A 16,064-nucleotide genomic window follows, 5' to 3' on the forward strand; every position below is an offset into this window, starting at 1 on the left:
GAACATTCAATAAATTTAAAAGATTCAGACCATACAGAGTAAGTTCTCTGACCAGGTCAGTACTGTAGAAATATATAACCAAAACATATCTGGAAAAACCTCAAATATTTAGGAACTACATAGCCTATTTCTAAATAATTGTTGGATAAGAGAAGAAAATTAAAAAGAAATTAGTATATAATTTCCATTGAAAAATGAAAACACAACATATCAAAATTTGTGGGATGCAGCTTAAGCAGTATTAGAGGAAAATTTACAATACTAAATTGCCTGTATTAGAAAAATGACAGGTTCAAATTAATTGACCTCAGCTTCTATTTCAAGTAGCTAGAAGTAAAATAGTAACAAACACAAAGTAAACAAAAGAAAAAAATAAGAGCAAAATCCAATATAAAATAGAAAACACAAAATTTTTTAAATCAATAAAATTAAACACTAGCTTGTTGAGGTCAATAAAATTGATCAGCCTCTAGCCAGAATGATAAAGGAAAACAAAAGAGAAGACACAATTACTGATATCAAGAATGAGAGAGATGACATCACTAGATAACAAACATCAAAAGGATAATAAATTTATTGGCAAGGCTGGAGGGAAACAGACAACCCATAAACTGCTGATGGTAATGAAAATTTGTAATATCCCTTTGGAGGGATATCTCAGAATATCTAATAAAACTACATATGTATTTATCATTTGACCAAACATCCTCATTTCTAGGAATCTACCTCTAACCATACAGAAAGTATAATTGCACAAGGTTATTCTTCCAGCACTGTTGAAACAGCAAAATATAGGAAAGAAATACCCATATACAGGAGAGTAACTGAACAAATTATAGCAGTGATTAGAGAAGGGAATGGCAACCCACTCCAGTATTTTGGCCTGGAGAATTCCATGGAACCTGGCAGGCTACACTTCACGGGATCACAAAAAGTTGGACATGACTGAGTGATTAACACATAGCAGTGACACAATGGAGGATTATGCAGCTGCAAAAAATGAAAAAAAAAAAAAGATTGCTACATACTGCTGCTGCTGCTGCTAAGTCGCTTCAGTTGTGTCTGACTCTGTGCGACCCCATAGATGGCAGCCCACCAGGCTTCTCCGTCCCTGGGATTCTCCAGGCAAGAACACTGGAGTGGGTTGCCATTTCCTTCTCCAATGCATGAAAGTAAAAAGTGAAAGTGAAGTCGCTCAGTCCTGTCCGACTCTTAGCAACCCCATGGACTGCAGCCTACGAGGCTCCTCCATCCATGGATTTTCCAGGTAAGAGTACTGGAGTGGGGTGCCATTGCCTTCTCCATGCTATGTACTAATTGGCTTCAAATCTGTAAAATGTGCAGATAAAGAGGTTAATGGGATTAGTCAAATTTTTTTCTAACTATACTCTCCTAAAAAAACTTTGGTATCCTGGAAATACCTCATAAAGCTGAGCTCTGATCAAAATGGATTAGCACAAATAAGGGAGTACCACTAAGGATAGATGCAAACCACCAAGAGTCATTGGCCAGAAAACAAAAACAAGGAAAAGAGCAAAGAGTCAGTGGAAGGGAACCTGTGAGAAAATTAATAAAGCAGTTCCTGTAGGTGGTTCCCAGAAAGACCCTCCTCTAGGCCCAAGACTGGAAAAGGGAGGGAGCCTCAGATGGAGCAGGTAGAACAATGACCCTTGTGTCTCTGGATGGGAACGGTTGAGGGTTCAGAATCTCATTTCCAGGGCAGATCCCTAGGATGCTGCTGCCTGGGTTGAGATCCAGGGATCCTCTTGAGGGTTGAAAAGCTTGCAGATATCCCAATGAGAACCACTATGTGAAGGGCCCAAAGCATCTAGGTTCCCTCTTCATGAGTGTGTCCTCTCTCCACTATACTAGAGCTGCCCAGGTTGAGGTTCATGCCTCTCTTGCATTTCCAGGCACCTGGAACCTTAGAGCAAAAGTCACCTCCGTTACTCTCTGATCAACCTCATACCCACTCCCACCACTAACTTGCCTGCAATATTCAGTCCAGTCATCCCCACTGTCTGACAGAAGAGAGAGTGCCAACTGGATGGGAGGAAGGGAAGGGTATAGTACCCCAAAGATCCCATCTGATCCCATCCCTGCCTCTCTAGAGCCAGCACTATGGGTGTACACAAATTGGGTGTTCACATATTGTCACTTCACCGTGTCCTCTTTCTAGGCACCCCTGAAGCCAACTGCTTCCCCGTGTCCACCTCCCCTACCCAAACAGAGAAACAGTCGCGCCATGCTGGGTGGGGTGAGGGGCATTCAGAAAGCAGGAGGGAGCACGAAGGTCCCAGGCGCTTCCTCCACGAGGATCCAGTCTCTACTACCACCTCCCATGGATGCTATTTCCCGGCTGGCCTCGAACCCACCTCCTCCAACAGCGGCCGCTGCTTCTCTCCACATATGCCTCCCTCAGGATGACTTCCGGCCTCTTGAGCTCCTGGAGAAAAATCAGTCCCCAGCTGACGCTCGCGATTGTGTCCTCTGCCAATTACCATAATCCTGGGCACCTGAAGAATTCGTTCTCAGGCTAGTGCAGCATGAAGAGACACCCACCCACCGTTACATCCTACCACTCCTCTTACAGCCGACTGTCAAGCGTCAGGTGCAAGTCTTTCCCGACCCTTTTCAGTGCTTACACACTTCTACGCTGGTCCAAGCGAGAGCGCCGTCATGTGACCCACCCTCAGCCTCACGTGACCGCAGATTCAGCATGTCTGCCGCAGCCCTGAGTAGCAAGCAAGGTACTGTCTTCTGCCTCTGGGGCTGAGCTGATTGCTAGAACAACCTGAAGCTCCCGGTGGTGGTGAAGATAGACAGCTGAAAGGAAGGCTGGATTGGAGCCAACGTTTCCAGTCCTAGGCCTGGGCTTTGCTCTGTAGGAACACAGGGCTGGCGAGGAACACTCCATGAGGAGTTCCGAGACCAACTGACTTTTAATATTCTGTATAAAACTCTTTTGAGTAGACTCCGGGAGTTGGTGATGGACAGGGGAAGCCTGGCGTGCCGCAGTCCATGGGCTCGCCAAGAGTCGGACACGACTGAGCGACTGAACTCATGAGACTCGGGTGATGTATTAAAACACGTGCAAGATCTATCTTGAAAATACTGATAGGCAAAACAAACACTCACTCTCCAATTTCCACCACCAGGACGATCTCTGTTATCACTTCTGGTTTGTGAATGGTTGAAATCTGCCACTTTGCCCTACTTCCAAAAATCTTACAGCCTAGAGTCTTATAGAAAAAAAAAATTTTTTTTCCATCCTGAGACAAACCAAGGTGAATAAAAATTTGTATATTTTCCTTTAGCCTGGACTCCCTCCTACCCCAAATCAACATAATCCCTGACTTTTAATCCTGTCTGAAGATAATTATTACCTTTGTGAATCCGAAAAAAAAAAAAAAATGTGTACCATAAAGTCAGAAACTTTAGAAAGTTTACAATTTACTCCTTTTAAAATAATTATGCATTTTTATTTGGCAACCCAGTCCTAAATTGTAGTCTCTCACACTTCTTTACTCTTTTGACATGTTTTAAATGGTTATAAGATTTTCCATAATCAAATAATATACATTTCATAAATTCAGTCCATTTCACACATTTAGGGAGTATCATCCTTCCATATATTTTACCAGTCTTTTCTATTTCATCAAATATAGAAGGCATGAGCTTTTCTTAGCCAATTAAAAAACCTGTATATCATCACTCTTAGTAGCTGTATGCTATTATCTTAACATTCTCCGTGAAGAAATGGTCTTCCTGACAGTTAAATTTGTGTGCTTTCTGGTCTTTTCCTTTTAACTTGTGGGCCAGTGGTCTCCAACATTTCTGGCACCAGGGACCACTTTCATGTAAGACAAGTTCTTCACAGACTGGGGGTGGGGAGGGGACGAGGATGGTTCAGTTGGTAATGTGAGCAATACAGGAGGGCATGGTTCAGACAGTAATGCAAGGGATGGGCTGAGCTCAGAGGAAGCCTTCTGCTCACCTCCTGCTGTGTGGCCTGCTTCCTATCAGGCCACAGACCAGTACTGGTCTGCACCCTGGCCCCCTGCTTTAGGCAGTATCAAAGAAACACCCATACTTTGAATTGCAAAATGCAACTTCTCAGCTCTTCGACGCTTACCTCATTTTATATTGCTTAATACTTAATACTCCTCACAGCCACTCCAGGCAGACTGGATAACTCACTCCCACAGGAGCACTTTTCCAACTGCGAGCTTTTCTTCACAACATCCAACCTCTTCCCTACATTTCAGAGCCCAAATCAATTGGGTGCTTTTTTTCTAAATCATACCCTGAGTATCAACCCATGGTAATATTTGCATTTATAGATATAAGAATAAGCTTTTTCAAGGAGCATTATTATTCATACGTTAATTATCTCTATGTTGTCATGTGTTATCTTGGCATCTATATTTTAAGTTCAAGGAGAAGGGTGATTTCTGCCTACTTAAACACAGAACTTTATTGAAAACAGGACATGACTCAAATCGACATCAGTAACACCAGAACAATCAAAAGGGTAGCTTACTTACAATGGCTCAATTCACTGTAAGTTTAAATACTAAATTCACAATCTGGACAAAAACAAATATCAACAAATGTGCTTTCAGTTTTAATACTTGTTTGGCATCAGAAGATAGACCCAGCTCATACAAAGTTGGGCAAAATTAGTATCAGCATTAAGGATGTACATTACAACATAGAACCAACTTTGAAAACATTATTCAAGGATCATAACTCAGGAACATAAGGATAATCAGAGCCAAGTAACTAATCATACTAATTTTTTTAGTCTGCCTCGGGGTCCTTTTTATGATCTACTTTGCCTTGCAGTTCCTTAGCAAATTTTTCAACTTCATGGAATGCAGAAGTAAGTGGCTCAAGACTGAAATCATCATCAGTGAACAACGCCTCTTTTTTTATATCATTACCAATATTCTCAAGCATTGCTAGAACAACTTGAATATTATCATTTGTCTCTTTCCTGCTAAAAAGGCCCATAAATTCTGACACTGCTTTAGCATTGAGTAGTTCTTTTGTCATGACAGAATTTTCAGACAAATTCAACAGTATTTTCAAAACATGAAACCTTGTTTCAGTATTGCCTGTGGCTAATAACAAAAGAAATCCAGATAGATACCTGGCAACCAGTGTGTGATAGTCAGTGGCTCTAGTGAGGTGTCTAACCATCTTTATTCCAGATAACTGCTCAGGGGAATCCAAGCTATAAGCAAGAGTTTCCTCACATACTTGACATACATATGTCTGAATTATGTTCAGATTTGGGTAAGGTGGAGCCATGTGAATCATATTCTCTAAAAACCTTGTCCAAACTCGGGAGGAGGGATAATTGAGCAAGGTTTCAATAAGTGAGACAACACCTGAATTGTGAATGAAATCATGAGTATATTGAAAAGTAGTTCTCATACCCATTGCAATTTTAGATATTTCATGAATAAAAGGATCTCGAATTTTGTCCATTAATAGGAGTTCTTCTTCAAACTCTTCAGGACCAATTTTAAGCTCACACTGTATGCAGCTGCAGGAGCAACTCTCAGGCTCTGCACTCTCCTTGGTCCTAAGATGCTCCCGAATTTGCACGACTGACCAGCAGAATGGATCATACTGAAATGGGAACTCGGGGTCAGGTTGATTAGCCTGAAGCAAAGATTCCTGGTCTTCCCCTTCTAGGCTCAGTTCCATGTGCTTTGGCTTTCCTCCAAACATTTCAGAGAATAGAAATGCTGCTTCTTTTGAAAATCTAAAGGGGCTTGGGGATGGGAAGCCAACCATACCCCATGGACCAGGCTTGAACTAAACAGTAACCTCCTCCCAGCTCTGGGGCCTGTGTGAAGCATCAGGCTCCTGCTCAACTGAACATCTGGATCTGCAAATGGCCCTGTACACAGGGCTAGGATCTGATTCAAAATGGGTCTCATCTCCTGCCCAAAACCAGGACCCCACAATGGCCTCATCCTCCTCAGCTATTGTCCTGGACTCATAGTTGGTTCCAACACTAGTCCTGTTATTGTCCTCATTTTTAGCCATAAACCAGGACCCAACAACTGTCCCTTCCTCATTTTCTGGCCTAGACTCAGAGGTGGCCCCAGTTTCAGTCTCACTAATGTCCTTCTCTCCAGACAAGAACCATGACTCAACAATAATCTCTTTATCATCCTCTGGCTTAGATGCACAGCATGTTTTGGCTTCTACATTGACTTCTTTTGCATCCCAGAACCAGGATTCAAAAATGGTTTCCTCTCCAGACCTTGATGTGGTCTCTTCTACTGCCTGAGGTCTAATGTCTATACTTTCTTCTTCAGCCCAGAACCAGGACCCAACAATGATTTCCTCCTTTTCAGCTCCATGCTTAGACTCAAAACTAGCCCCTGCCTCCAGACTGGTCTCTTCTTCAGCCCAGAACCAGGACTCAACAATGACTTCCTCCTCTCCAGCTTTTGGACTGTATTTGCTACAAATGTTAGCCTCGTTCCTAATAGCCTCTTCCCTGGCCCAGAACCAAGACCCAACAAAAAGTTCTTCTTCAGCTGCCAGCCTGTCCTCTTCTCTAGCCTCCACTTCTGTTTTAAGCCTGTCTTCCTCCCTAGCCCAGAACCAAGAGCCAATAATGTCTTCCTCTTCAATATCCAGCCTGGATTCTTCTTTGTCTGCAGCCTCTATAATGGCTTTATTCCCTTTCCAGAACCAGGATGTGATCATGGTCTCCTCTTTGGTAGGTGGCTTGGCTTCTTCTTCAGCCCTATCATCTGTACTGCTTTCTTCCACAGCCCATAACGAGGGACCTACAATGGTCTCTGGCCCTGTATATTTTATGGACCAGAACCATGAATTAACAATGTCTTGTTCATCCTCTAGCCTAGACTTCCAGCTGCCTTCATTGGCAGGAAACATACAGGGACTTTCTCCTGACCAGAAACCAGACTCACTGTTAATCTCTTCAGCAGCTGTCATAAATTTACACTGGGCACCAGCAGCATACTTCATACGGATCTCTTCAGTGGTCCCAAACCAAGACGATGTAATACTCTTTTCCTTGTCCTCCAGGCTAGACTTATTATTCACTTCAGCCCTCCCACAAGCTTCTACTCCAGGCCAGAACCATGACCCAATAATTGGTTCCTCCTCCTCAGTCCCTGGCATAGTATCACAGTTGACTTCAGCCCCAGAATCCATGTGGGCCTGGTTTCCAGCCCAAAACCAGGGCCAAAATATTGTCTCCTCTTCAGCTCCTGGCCTGGCCTCTTCTCTGAACTCAGCCACTGTACTGATTTCTTCTCCAGCCCAAAACCAGGGGCCAATGACCTCTTCTTCCTCAGACTTTGGCCTGAACCCACAGTTGGCCCCAACCCCAGCTTCTACACTGGCCTCATCACTGACCCAAAACCAAGACCCAAAAATGGGCTCTTCTTCAGCCTCTAGGTTGGTTTCTTCATTAGCCCAGCAAAAACTGGCAATGACCTTTTCTTTGTCATCTGTTAGCAATGATTTGGAAGTGGCATCAGCCTCAGTTTCCACACTGGTCTTTTCCCCACTTCCAAACACGGAACTGCCAATAGGCTCCTGCTCAGCCTGTGGTCTGAATGTACCACTGGTTTCTTCTTCAGTCCAAAACCAACTGCCAACAATGGACTCATCCTCCACTTGAGAACCAGTGGCCCCACCAACTATGCTGGAGTCTTCCACAGCCCAGAACCAGGCCCCGGTGAGGAACTCTTCCTCTGGCCTGGCTTCTTGCTTGGCCCTGGCTCTGGCCTTGATTTTGGCTTCTTCCTTTACCACTGCTCTGGCCCTGACCTCTTTCTTGGACTTGGGCTTGACCAAGTTATTAGTCTTCTCTCCAGGCAGGAACCAGGGCTCTTTTTTGACTACATCCATAGACTCAGACATGAAATCAATGGAAGTTTCTTGCTTGGCCCTGTGCCTGGCGCTGACATTGGCCCCCTTCCTGGCTCTGGGTTTGCACCTACCCTCCTCTCCAGCCCAAAACCAGGATTTGACATTGTCTTCACATTCAGACCCAGAACTGGATTCAGAGACTTCTTTCTTAGACCTAAACCAGGACCTACTATTGGTCTCTTCCCTAGGCCTAGACTGGATATTGGTCTTTTCTCTGACCCAGAACCAGGATTTCTTGATAGATTCATCTTCAGAACCAGAACTGGAGGCAACATAGAGTTCCCAACTGGTTTTGGGCCTAGACATAGCCTCTTCTTTGGTCATGTGCCTAGACCTAGTACTGGCTTTCACCCTATCTCTAGGATGAAGCCTTGTACTGACCTCTTCTCTACTGCAGAACCAGGAGTTCATAAAGGATCTATCCACCCATCTGAAATCACAATTGTGAAAGGTCTCTTTTTTAGATGTAGGCCTGGGATGGCACCAAGACCCCATATTGGTCTCCTCCTCTGACACAAGCAAATACTGGATTCCTGATTGGGACTGGACCTTAGTGCCAGGAAAGGACTCAGCATCCATACTGGCCAGTTCCCTAACCATAGATGAGGTCTTAGGTTTTGCAACTGACCCAGACTCAGTACTGATCAGCGGCCAGGCTACAGCATTGTTTTGGAACACTCCCTCTGTCTTCAGTAGGACCTCAGCATCAAACTCAGTCTTGGCCCATGAATAGGTTTCATTCATGGACATTTCTACAGTGATTGCCTTGGCCTCACTCTTAGGATGTGTCTCAGTTACTGCCACGGTCTCAGTTTGGGGCCTTGCTCCAAGCATTACCTGGGCCTGGGTCCTAACCTTTGGTCTGACCACCATTGGGACTTCATTCTCTCTTTCAGTCCCACCAGCAACCTCTTTGCCAGGCTTCTTTTCAGGCTTGGCCTGGACACCAGTCTCAATCTCAGCCCCAGTCATAGTACAGTTACAGAGGAGACCTGAATAACTACAACTATCCCAGTCTCAGCTTCTACCACAGATTTCTCACTATTTTGTGCCTTCACACTCTAATTTTTTGATGATTCAGGTGATACAGCTGGAAAGAAAAGTTAGAGCCAATCACCAGTCCAGCAGTCAATAAGCCTCCTTTCCAATCCCAGCCTCAGTCAATATTACAGTCAGAGTGAAGAGAAAACACAACCAAGCTGGGAGAGGATGGATGGTTCCTGGGTGGGTACACACCTGTTGAAGGTGGTGCTCAGCAGCAATTTCACCACCACCAGAGCTGCCACTGGAAGTCAATCTGGGAAGTGAGAATGACATGGCAGTTTGAGTCTTTTCCAACTGTCTCACTCCATGCAAAAACTCACACAGAGAGACTACACCTTAAATGCTTGGTGGGAAAGTTAGGCTATTAAAGTCTATCACTTTCATTTTGTTTACAGTTTTTATCCCCAGAGCTGCCATATTACTTTGCCTATTATAAAATAGGTATGAAGTTGGTGGAAAAGTACCTTGGCAATGAGAGAGGCTGAGGAGCCCCAAGGCCAGACCCTAGTCACTGCTGGACTTGTGTTGGTCTCCTCTACCCCACCCAAAAGTTGTACCCACTCCCATACCAACCTGCACTGATGTAGCACAATTTCTTGCTCCTTTCCTTGATTCCAGTGGTGTCAAACTCTACAGCAGCCTGTAGGCTATCCTGAGAACAAGTAAACATATAAGAGAGACTGGAGCCTGACTGCTAGAAAGACAAGCAAGAACCCTGACCCTGATACAAACATCTTACTCTTTTAAAGGTCTAATGTGCCTAATATTTTCTGTCTCCTGGTCTCTACTCTCAAGTCTTTCCCTCCCATTCACAGCCCAGTCCACACCTACTCCAATATTCCTGGTATGCTGCTGCTGCTGCTAAGTCGCTTCAGTCGTGTCCGACTCTGGGTGACCCCATAGATGGCAGCCCACCAGGCTCCCCCGTCCCTGGGATTCTCCAGGCAAGAATACCGGAGTGGGTTGCCATTTCCTTACCCTGTAGGAAACGCGAGGGTTTCTGTGGCAGTGTGCAAATTTGACATGGAGTAGGTGAGGTAGAGAAGGCCCTGCAACCACTTAGATCAAAGATATCTGCCATATTACTCTGTAGCTGTCTCCTGTATTGCCCCTCTTTGCACAAACCTCCAGAGATTTGAACCGGACTCCTCCGCCTTTCCTTCCTTGCAGAAGTGACCAGACTTAAAGCAGGTCTATGGAAAAACAAATGAAAAGGTAAGGCAGTCAAGAAATAATAGCAGCAACTGAGTACTTGGGGGACAGACAAACACCACAAACATAGGAGTTCCCAAGTTACCTGCCTTTTAACATTTAAGAGTCCCATTAGGTAGAATATTTCCTTTTAACTTAGGCCATCTGGATCAGGTTTCTGGATAACCACTCAACATCATATCACACTCCTCCTCTTACTCTCTTCTTCAATTCTGAAGATCCACCACTTGTTGTTCACCTCCTTTGTGCTGCACAACAAATTGGGGGAAAAGCACCCACATATTCTAGGTTGTGTAGTGGTATTTGTATTTATGACTTCTCTTGTACCTTTATCTCCCAGTCCAGCTTTTCCACCTCCAATTCTGGATAGAGGAGAGAGAGGAAGGCAAGGGAGGTGTGTAGAAACCAGGTAGATAGAAGAATTTTAGAAAGTATTCCTGGATGCCTGACCTGGCGCTGGTCGCACTCACCCCACCCTGATTTAGATGTCCAGTCAATGGTTGCTGCCCACCCTCAACCCTTCATTCCCCACACACCTTCAGAAAAACAGGTCATTTTCCCATTCCTTGTTTTCCTCAAGCCTCTCCTCTACAGATGCACCCCATGGCCTGAAATTGCCAGACCTACTGCACAGACAGGAGACTTTGGCATCAAAGAGGTGCCTGTGGGAAGGGACAGCACCCAGCACGCGGGGCCCAACAGGGACCTTGGCAGAATCATGGCCCGGGCTGCTCCCGTCCCGGCTCCCTCTGCCACTTCAACCATAACAGCCTCCCACACAGCCCTCTCCCCGCAAAGGCACGGTCGAGGGCGGGGCGCAGGCACCCGGAAACCCCGGCGGGGACTAGTCGGCGCCGTATGCCTCCCCAGCATCCGAGGGAACCCTCCCACCACCACCCCGCCTGTGCCGGTCGCTGCTGTCTCAGCGCCAAGGATCCTCTGGCGCTGCGCACTTCTCTAAGGATTCCCGCTCCGACCCGCTAGCCTTCCCGTCCTCAGGCTGCCAGGGGTAGCTGTGAGCCGGTCGTCGCCCGCGACACCCTCACTTGCCTTCGCGGGTGCAGGGTCCCGATGGTCGTCCTCCCACTCCGGTCGCAGTTCCTCTTTCACTTCCCACCGCTCTCCGTGTGGGTAGAACAGCAAAGAGGCGTCTGGCCCCCTGCGCCGCTGCGCCAAACCAGGCAGATGTGTAGACTGCAGCACCGACCGCTCGCGGCGAGGGTGTCGGAGCGGGGGGTGGAGGGATACAGCACGAATGGGTTTGATACCCCCGCACCCAACCCCCACCAGACCCAGTGTAATTCCGACCCACAGGGGGCGGGGCTGGGAATAACGCCAGCTTGAGGGGCGGGGCCACGCCAGCCCGCCAAGCCAGCCCTCCACTGCCCCCTGTGGGGTGAGCCCCCCCCCGCCACGCTTCTGGTCCTGCAGCACAGAAGGGTCACGGGTGGCGCGGGCGGACCGGTCTGGACGGGTTGCACTGCAGGGAGCGGTGGATGGATACAGACCGCCCCGCAGTGTGTGTGTGTGTGTGTGTGTGTGTGTGTGTGTGTGTGTACCTGCAGAGTGTTCTGTGTCCGCCTCCTGGGAGCGGCGGATGGATACAGACCGCCCCGCAGTGTGTGTGTGTGTATGTACCTGCAGAGTGTTCTGTGTCCGCCTCCTCCCTTCCCCCATCACGCTGGCCATCCTTCTTGGGCGCGGGTGGCTGGGGGGCTGCTTTCACCTTCAGGGGCCGTGGGCTGGAGGAAAGTGGGAAGGGGCGCCCGTGGAGGCCGAGCCCCTGCCCCTAAGGGAAGGCAGCCCCTGATAGACCTGTGGCTGAGGAGACAAACCACTTGTCTGCGCCAGTGTCGTCATTCTTTCTGCCACACTGCTGTTCTCTCAGTCGCTGTGGTGGCACACTTTACCATTTCACTGTCTGCACAGTTGCCCAGGAAAGAGGACCTTTCCCTGACAGGACCTGCACCTGCTCAGACAATCCTGTTTCTCACCCCCCAGCAAGGGGTCAGGCACCATGTAGGGGCAGTCCTGGCTCTTCCTGGCTTCTGTCTGTCAGGTCATCTCTTGCAGGGGATTCCAAGGGCTCATCATTTTGGCAGGGTAGGAATATGGCAAGGATTAGAACCAACTGGGATCTCACACGCTTGCCATACACACCAGTCTACTTCCCCCAGCCATTCTTTGGAGAAGGCCCCACCAAACACTTAAGAGAGAAACCTACTGTTTCTTGAATCCTCTGATTCCTGCACTTCTACATCCCCCCTTTAGTCTCCATCCCTGTCATTTGTGCTCTGTTGGGCAAAGAGCAACCATGGTTAAGAACATCTCTGGTTGAACACAAACCTGTTGGCATTGTTGCCCATTTTAAAACCCAACTAAATGGCACCCTCATGGTGGTAGGCTGAATAAAGATCTCCCAATGATGTCCATGGGCTTCCCAGTGGCACTAATGGAAAAGAACCCACCTGCCAATGCAGGAGACATAAGAGACCCTTTTCCTATTTGCAACCTTCAGGACTGTAAGATAATATTTTATTGTTTTTGGTTTTTTTTTTTTTTAAACCATCAACATTGCAGTAATTTGTTACAGTAGTTCAGTTCAGTTCAGTCCTCAGTCATGTCCAACTCTTTATGACCCCATAAATTGCAGCACGCCAGGCCTCCTTGTCCATCACCAACTCCCAGAGTTCACCCAAACTCATGTCCCTCAAGTCAGTGATGCCATCCAGCCATCTAATTCTCTGTCGTCCCCTTCTCCTCCTGACCCCAATCCCTCCCAGCATCAGAGTCTTTTCCAAGGAGTCAACTCTTCACATCAGGTGGCCAAAATATTGGAGTTTCAGCTTTAGCATCATTCCATCCAAAGAAATCCCAGGGCTGATCTCCTTAGAATGGACTGGCTGGATCTCCTTGCAGTCCAAGGGACTCTCAAGAGTCTTCTCCAACACCACAGTTCAAAAGCATCAATTCTTTGGCGCTCAGCTTTCTTCGCAGTCCAACTTTCACATCCATACGTGACCACTGGGAAAACCATAGCTTGAACTAGATGGACATTTGTTGGCAAAGTAATGTGCTTTTGAATATGCTATTTAGGTTAATCATAACTTTCCTTCCAAGGAGTAACTATCTTTTAATTTCATGGCTGCAATCACCATCTACAGTGATTCTGGAGCTCCAAAAAATAAAGTCTGACACTGTTTCCACTGTTTCCCCATCTATGTGCCATGAAGTGATGGGACCAGATGCCATGATCTTAGTTTTCTGAATGTTGAGCTTTAAGCCAACTTTTTCACTCTCCTCTTTCACTTTCATCAAGAAGCTTTTTAGTTCCTCTTCACTTTCTGCCATAAGGGTGGTGTCATCTGCAAATCTGAGGTTATTGATATTTCTCCTGGCAATCTTGATTCCAGCTTGTGCTTCTTCCAGCCCAGCGTTTCTCATGATGTACTCTGCATATAAGTTAAATAAGCAGGGTGACAATATACAGCCTTGACGTACTCCTTGTCCTATTTGGAACCAGTCTATTGTTCCATGTCCAATTCTAATTGTTGCATCCTGACCTGCATATAGGTTTCTCAAGAGGCAGGTCAGGTGGTTTGGTATTCCCAGCTCTTTCAGAATTTTCCACAGTTTATTGTGATCCACACAGTCAAAGGCGTTGGCATAGTCAATAAAGCAGATGTTTTTCTGGAACTCTCTTCCTTTTTCCATGATCCAGCAGATGTTGGCAATTTGATCTCTGGTTCCTCTGCCTTCTCTAAAACCAGCTTGAACATCTGGAAGTTCATGGTTCACGTATTGCTGAAGCCTGGCTTGGAGAATTTGAAGCATTACTTTACTAGCCTGTGAGATGAGTGTAATTGTGCAGTAGTTTGAGCATTCTTTGGCATTGCCTTTCTTTGGGACTGGAATGAACACTGACCTTTTCCAGTCCTGTGGCCACTGCTGAGTTTTCCAAATTTGCTGGCATATTGAGTGCAGCACTTTCACAGCATCATCTTCCAGGATTTGAAATAGCTAAACTGGAATTCAATCACCTCCACTTGCTTTGTTTGTAGTGATGCTTTCTAAGGCCCACTTGACTTCACATTCCAGGATGTCTGGCTCTAGGTGAGTGATCACACCATCGTGATTATCTGGGTCGTGAAGCTCTTTTTTGTACAGTTCTTCTGTGTATTCTTGCCACCTCTTCTTAGTATCTTCTGCTTCTGTTAGGTCCATACCATTTCTGTCCTTTATCGAGCCCATCTTTGCATGAAATGTTCCCTTGGTATCTCTAATTTTCTTGAAGAAGTCTCTAGTGTTTCCCATTCTGTTGTTTTCCTCTATTTCTTTGCATTGATAGCTGAGGAAGGCTTTCTTATCTCTTCTTGCTATTCTTTGGAACTCTGCATTCAGATGCTTATACCTTTCCTTTTCCCCTTTGCTTTTCGCTTCTCTTCTTTTCACAGCTATTTGTAAGGCCTCCCCAGACAGCCATTTTGCTTTTTTGCATTTCTTTTCCATGGGGATGGTCTTGATCCCTGTCTCCTGTACAATGTCACGAACCTCTGTCCATAGTTCATCAGGCACTCTATCTATCAGATCTAGTCCCTTAAATCTATTTCTCACTTCCCCTGTATAATCATAAGGGATTTGACTTAGATCATACCTGAATGGTCTAGTGGTTTTCCCTACTTTCTTCAATTTCAGTCTGAATTTGGCAATGAGTTCATGATCTAAGCCACAGTGAGCTCCCGGTCTTGATTTGCTGACTGTATAGAGCTTCTCCATCTTTGGCTGCAAAGAATATAATCAATCTGATTTCGGTGTTGACCATCTGGTGATATGGGATCCAAATTCTATCACCATCCTGATAAAGTCCATTTCCCTTCACTTTCTTGAATTGGACTTCCGCCCCCAGGAGGATCAATTTGAGGGTTCATCTCTCACCACTATAACTACCCTCTTAAGAGCCTACTCTCTTTGCTAAAGAAGAGAAATTTTGCAATCATCTTTGAGGTTCCTCTTGGAGAAAGTCCCTATTCATTGAAAATCACTTGATGCTTACCAGGATGGAAAGGGAACCTTATTCACAGCACAGCAGAGGATGAGATGGTTGGATAGCATCATTCGACTCAATGGACATGAGTTTGAGCAGACTCTGGGAGATGGTGAAGACGGGGAAGCCTGGTGTGTTACAGTCCATGGGGTCACAATCAGTTGGACATAACTGAGCGACTGAACAACAACAAATCATATCACAAATTTTCATATATTTTCATATCAGCTTTTACTTGTTATTAGATATTTATTGTAACTGCACAATATTTCAATGATAGGAAAAAAATCTGGAGATGATTCTATAATGTATCTAGACAAAACAAATGTCAGTTTCCATAGGAAAGTCTTTCACTGTGCTTTTTCAATTACCTTAGCTGAATTGTGGATTATGTTTTCTATGTTCTAAAGTTTACACTCTCTTGGATGAATGCCAGGTTTAAAGAAGGGTGTCTGAGGTCTGCTGGGATCTGTGGGTGTGTGTTAAGGTCTTTGCCTCTCTGAACTGTTTCTTCTTGTTGTTAAAGTGGTGCCTTTCATTTATCAACAGATATACATGAGTGTCTACTTTATCCTAGGCACTAGACATACAGTAAAATATATATACATATATATATATATATATATATATATATATATATATCTGTTCTATTCAGTTTACATTTACTTGTATTTTCTATTTTATTTAGATTCCTACCTAAAATTTTATGTTCATATCAATGCAAACTTCTCTGGTAATTTCCAGATGCTGGGATATTGATCCCCAAAACATTTACTGGTAGGGGAGTGGATACTGTGAGACTATGAAATATATTTTGGACAATTTGTTCTAA

The 16,064-nt window shown here is 45.5% G+C and overlaps 3 protein-coding genes across 7 annotated transcripts in view; all 3 read right to left on the reverse strand.

The window, feature by feature from the left end:
- The window catches only part of GPRASP3 (G protein-coupled receptor associated sorting protein family member 3), a 107,455-nt gene that overhangs the window by 45,779 nt on the left and 45,612 nt on the right, over positions 1-16,064 (reverse strand). The window lies entirely within an intron of this gene.
- GPRASP2 (G protein-coupled receptor associated sorting protein 2) overlaps positions 1-16,064 on the reverse strand; it is an 84,498-nt gene that overhangs the window by 22,706 nt on the left and 45,728 nt on the right. For 2 of the 5 annotated variants that reach the window (XM_061409160.1, XM_061409159.1), the window contains exon 1: positions 9,550-9,630. The exons of 1 other annotated variant lie outside the window; for it this stretch is intronic. The gene's annotated coding sequence lies outside the window, so the exon portion shown is untranslated. Of the gene's footprint in view, positions 1-2,375; positions 4,806-9,168; positions 9,230-9,549; positions 9,631-16,064 lie in introns of those variants that run through there. 2 more of the 5 variants (XM_061409158.1, XM_061409156.1) reach the window with 2 other exon arrangements.
- Positions 4,795-9,175, reverse strand: GPRASP1 (G protein-coupled receptor associated sorting protein 1). Its single transcript, XM_061409155.1, is given in 1 exon segment — positions 4,795-9,175. A coding segment is annotated over 1 exon segment (4,110 nt). The 5' UTR covers positions 8,905-9,175.

The sequence above is a fragment of the Bos javanicus genome, chromosome X (assembly GCF_032452875.1).
Source record: "Bos javanicus breed banteng chromosome X, ARS-OSU_banteng_1.0, whole genome shotgun sequence".
Lineage (NCBI taxonomy): Eukaryota > Metazoa > Chordata > Mammalia > Artiodactyla > Bovidae > Bos > Bos javanicus.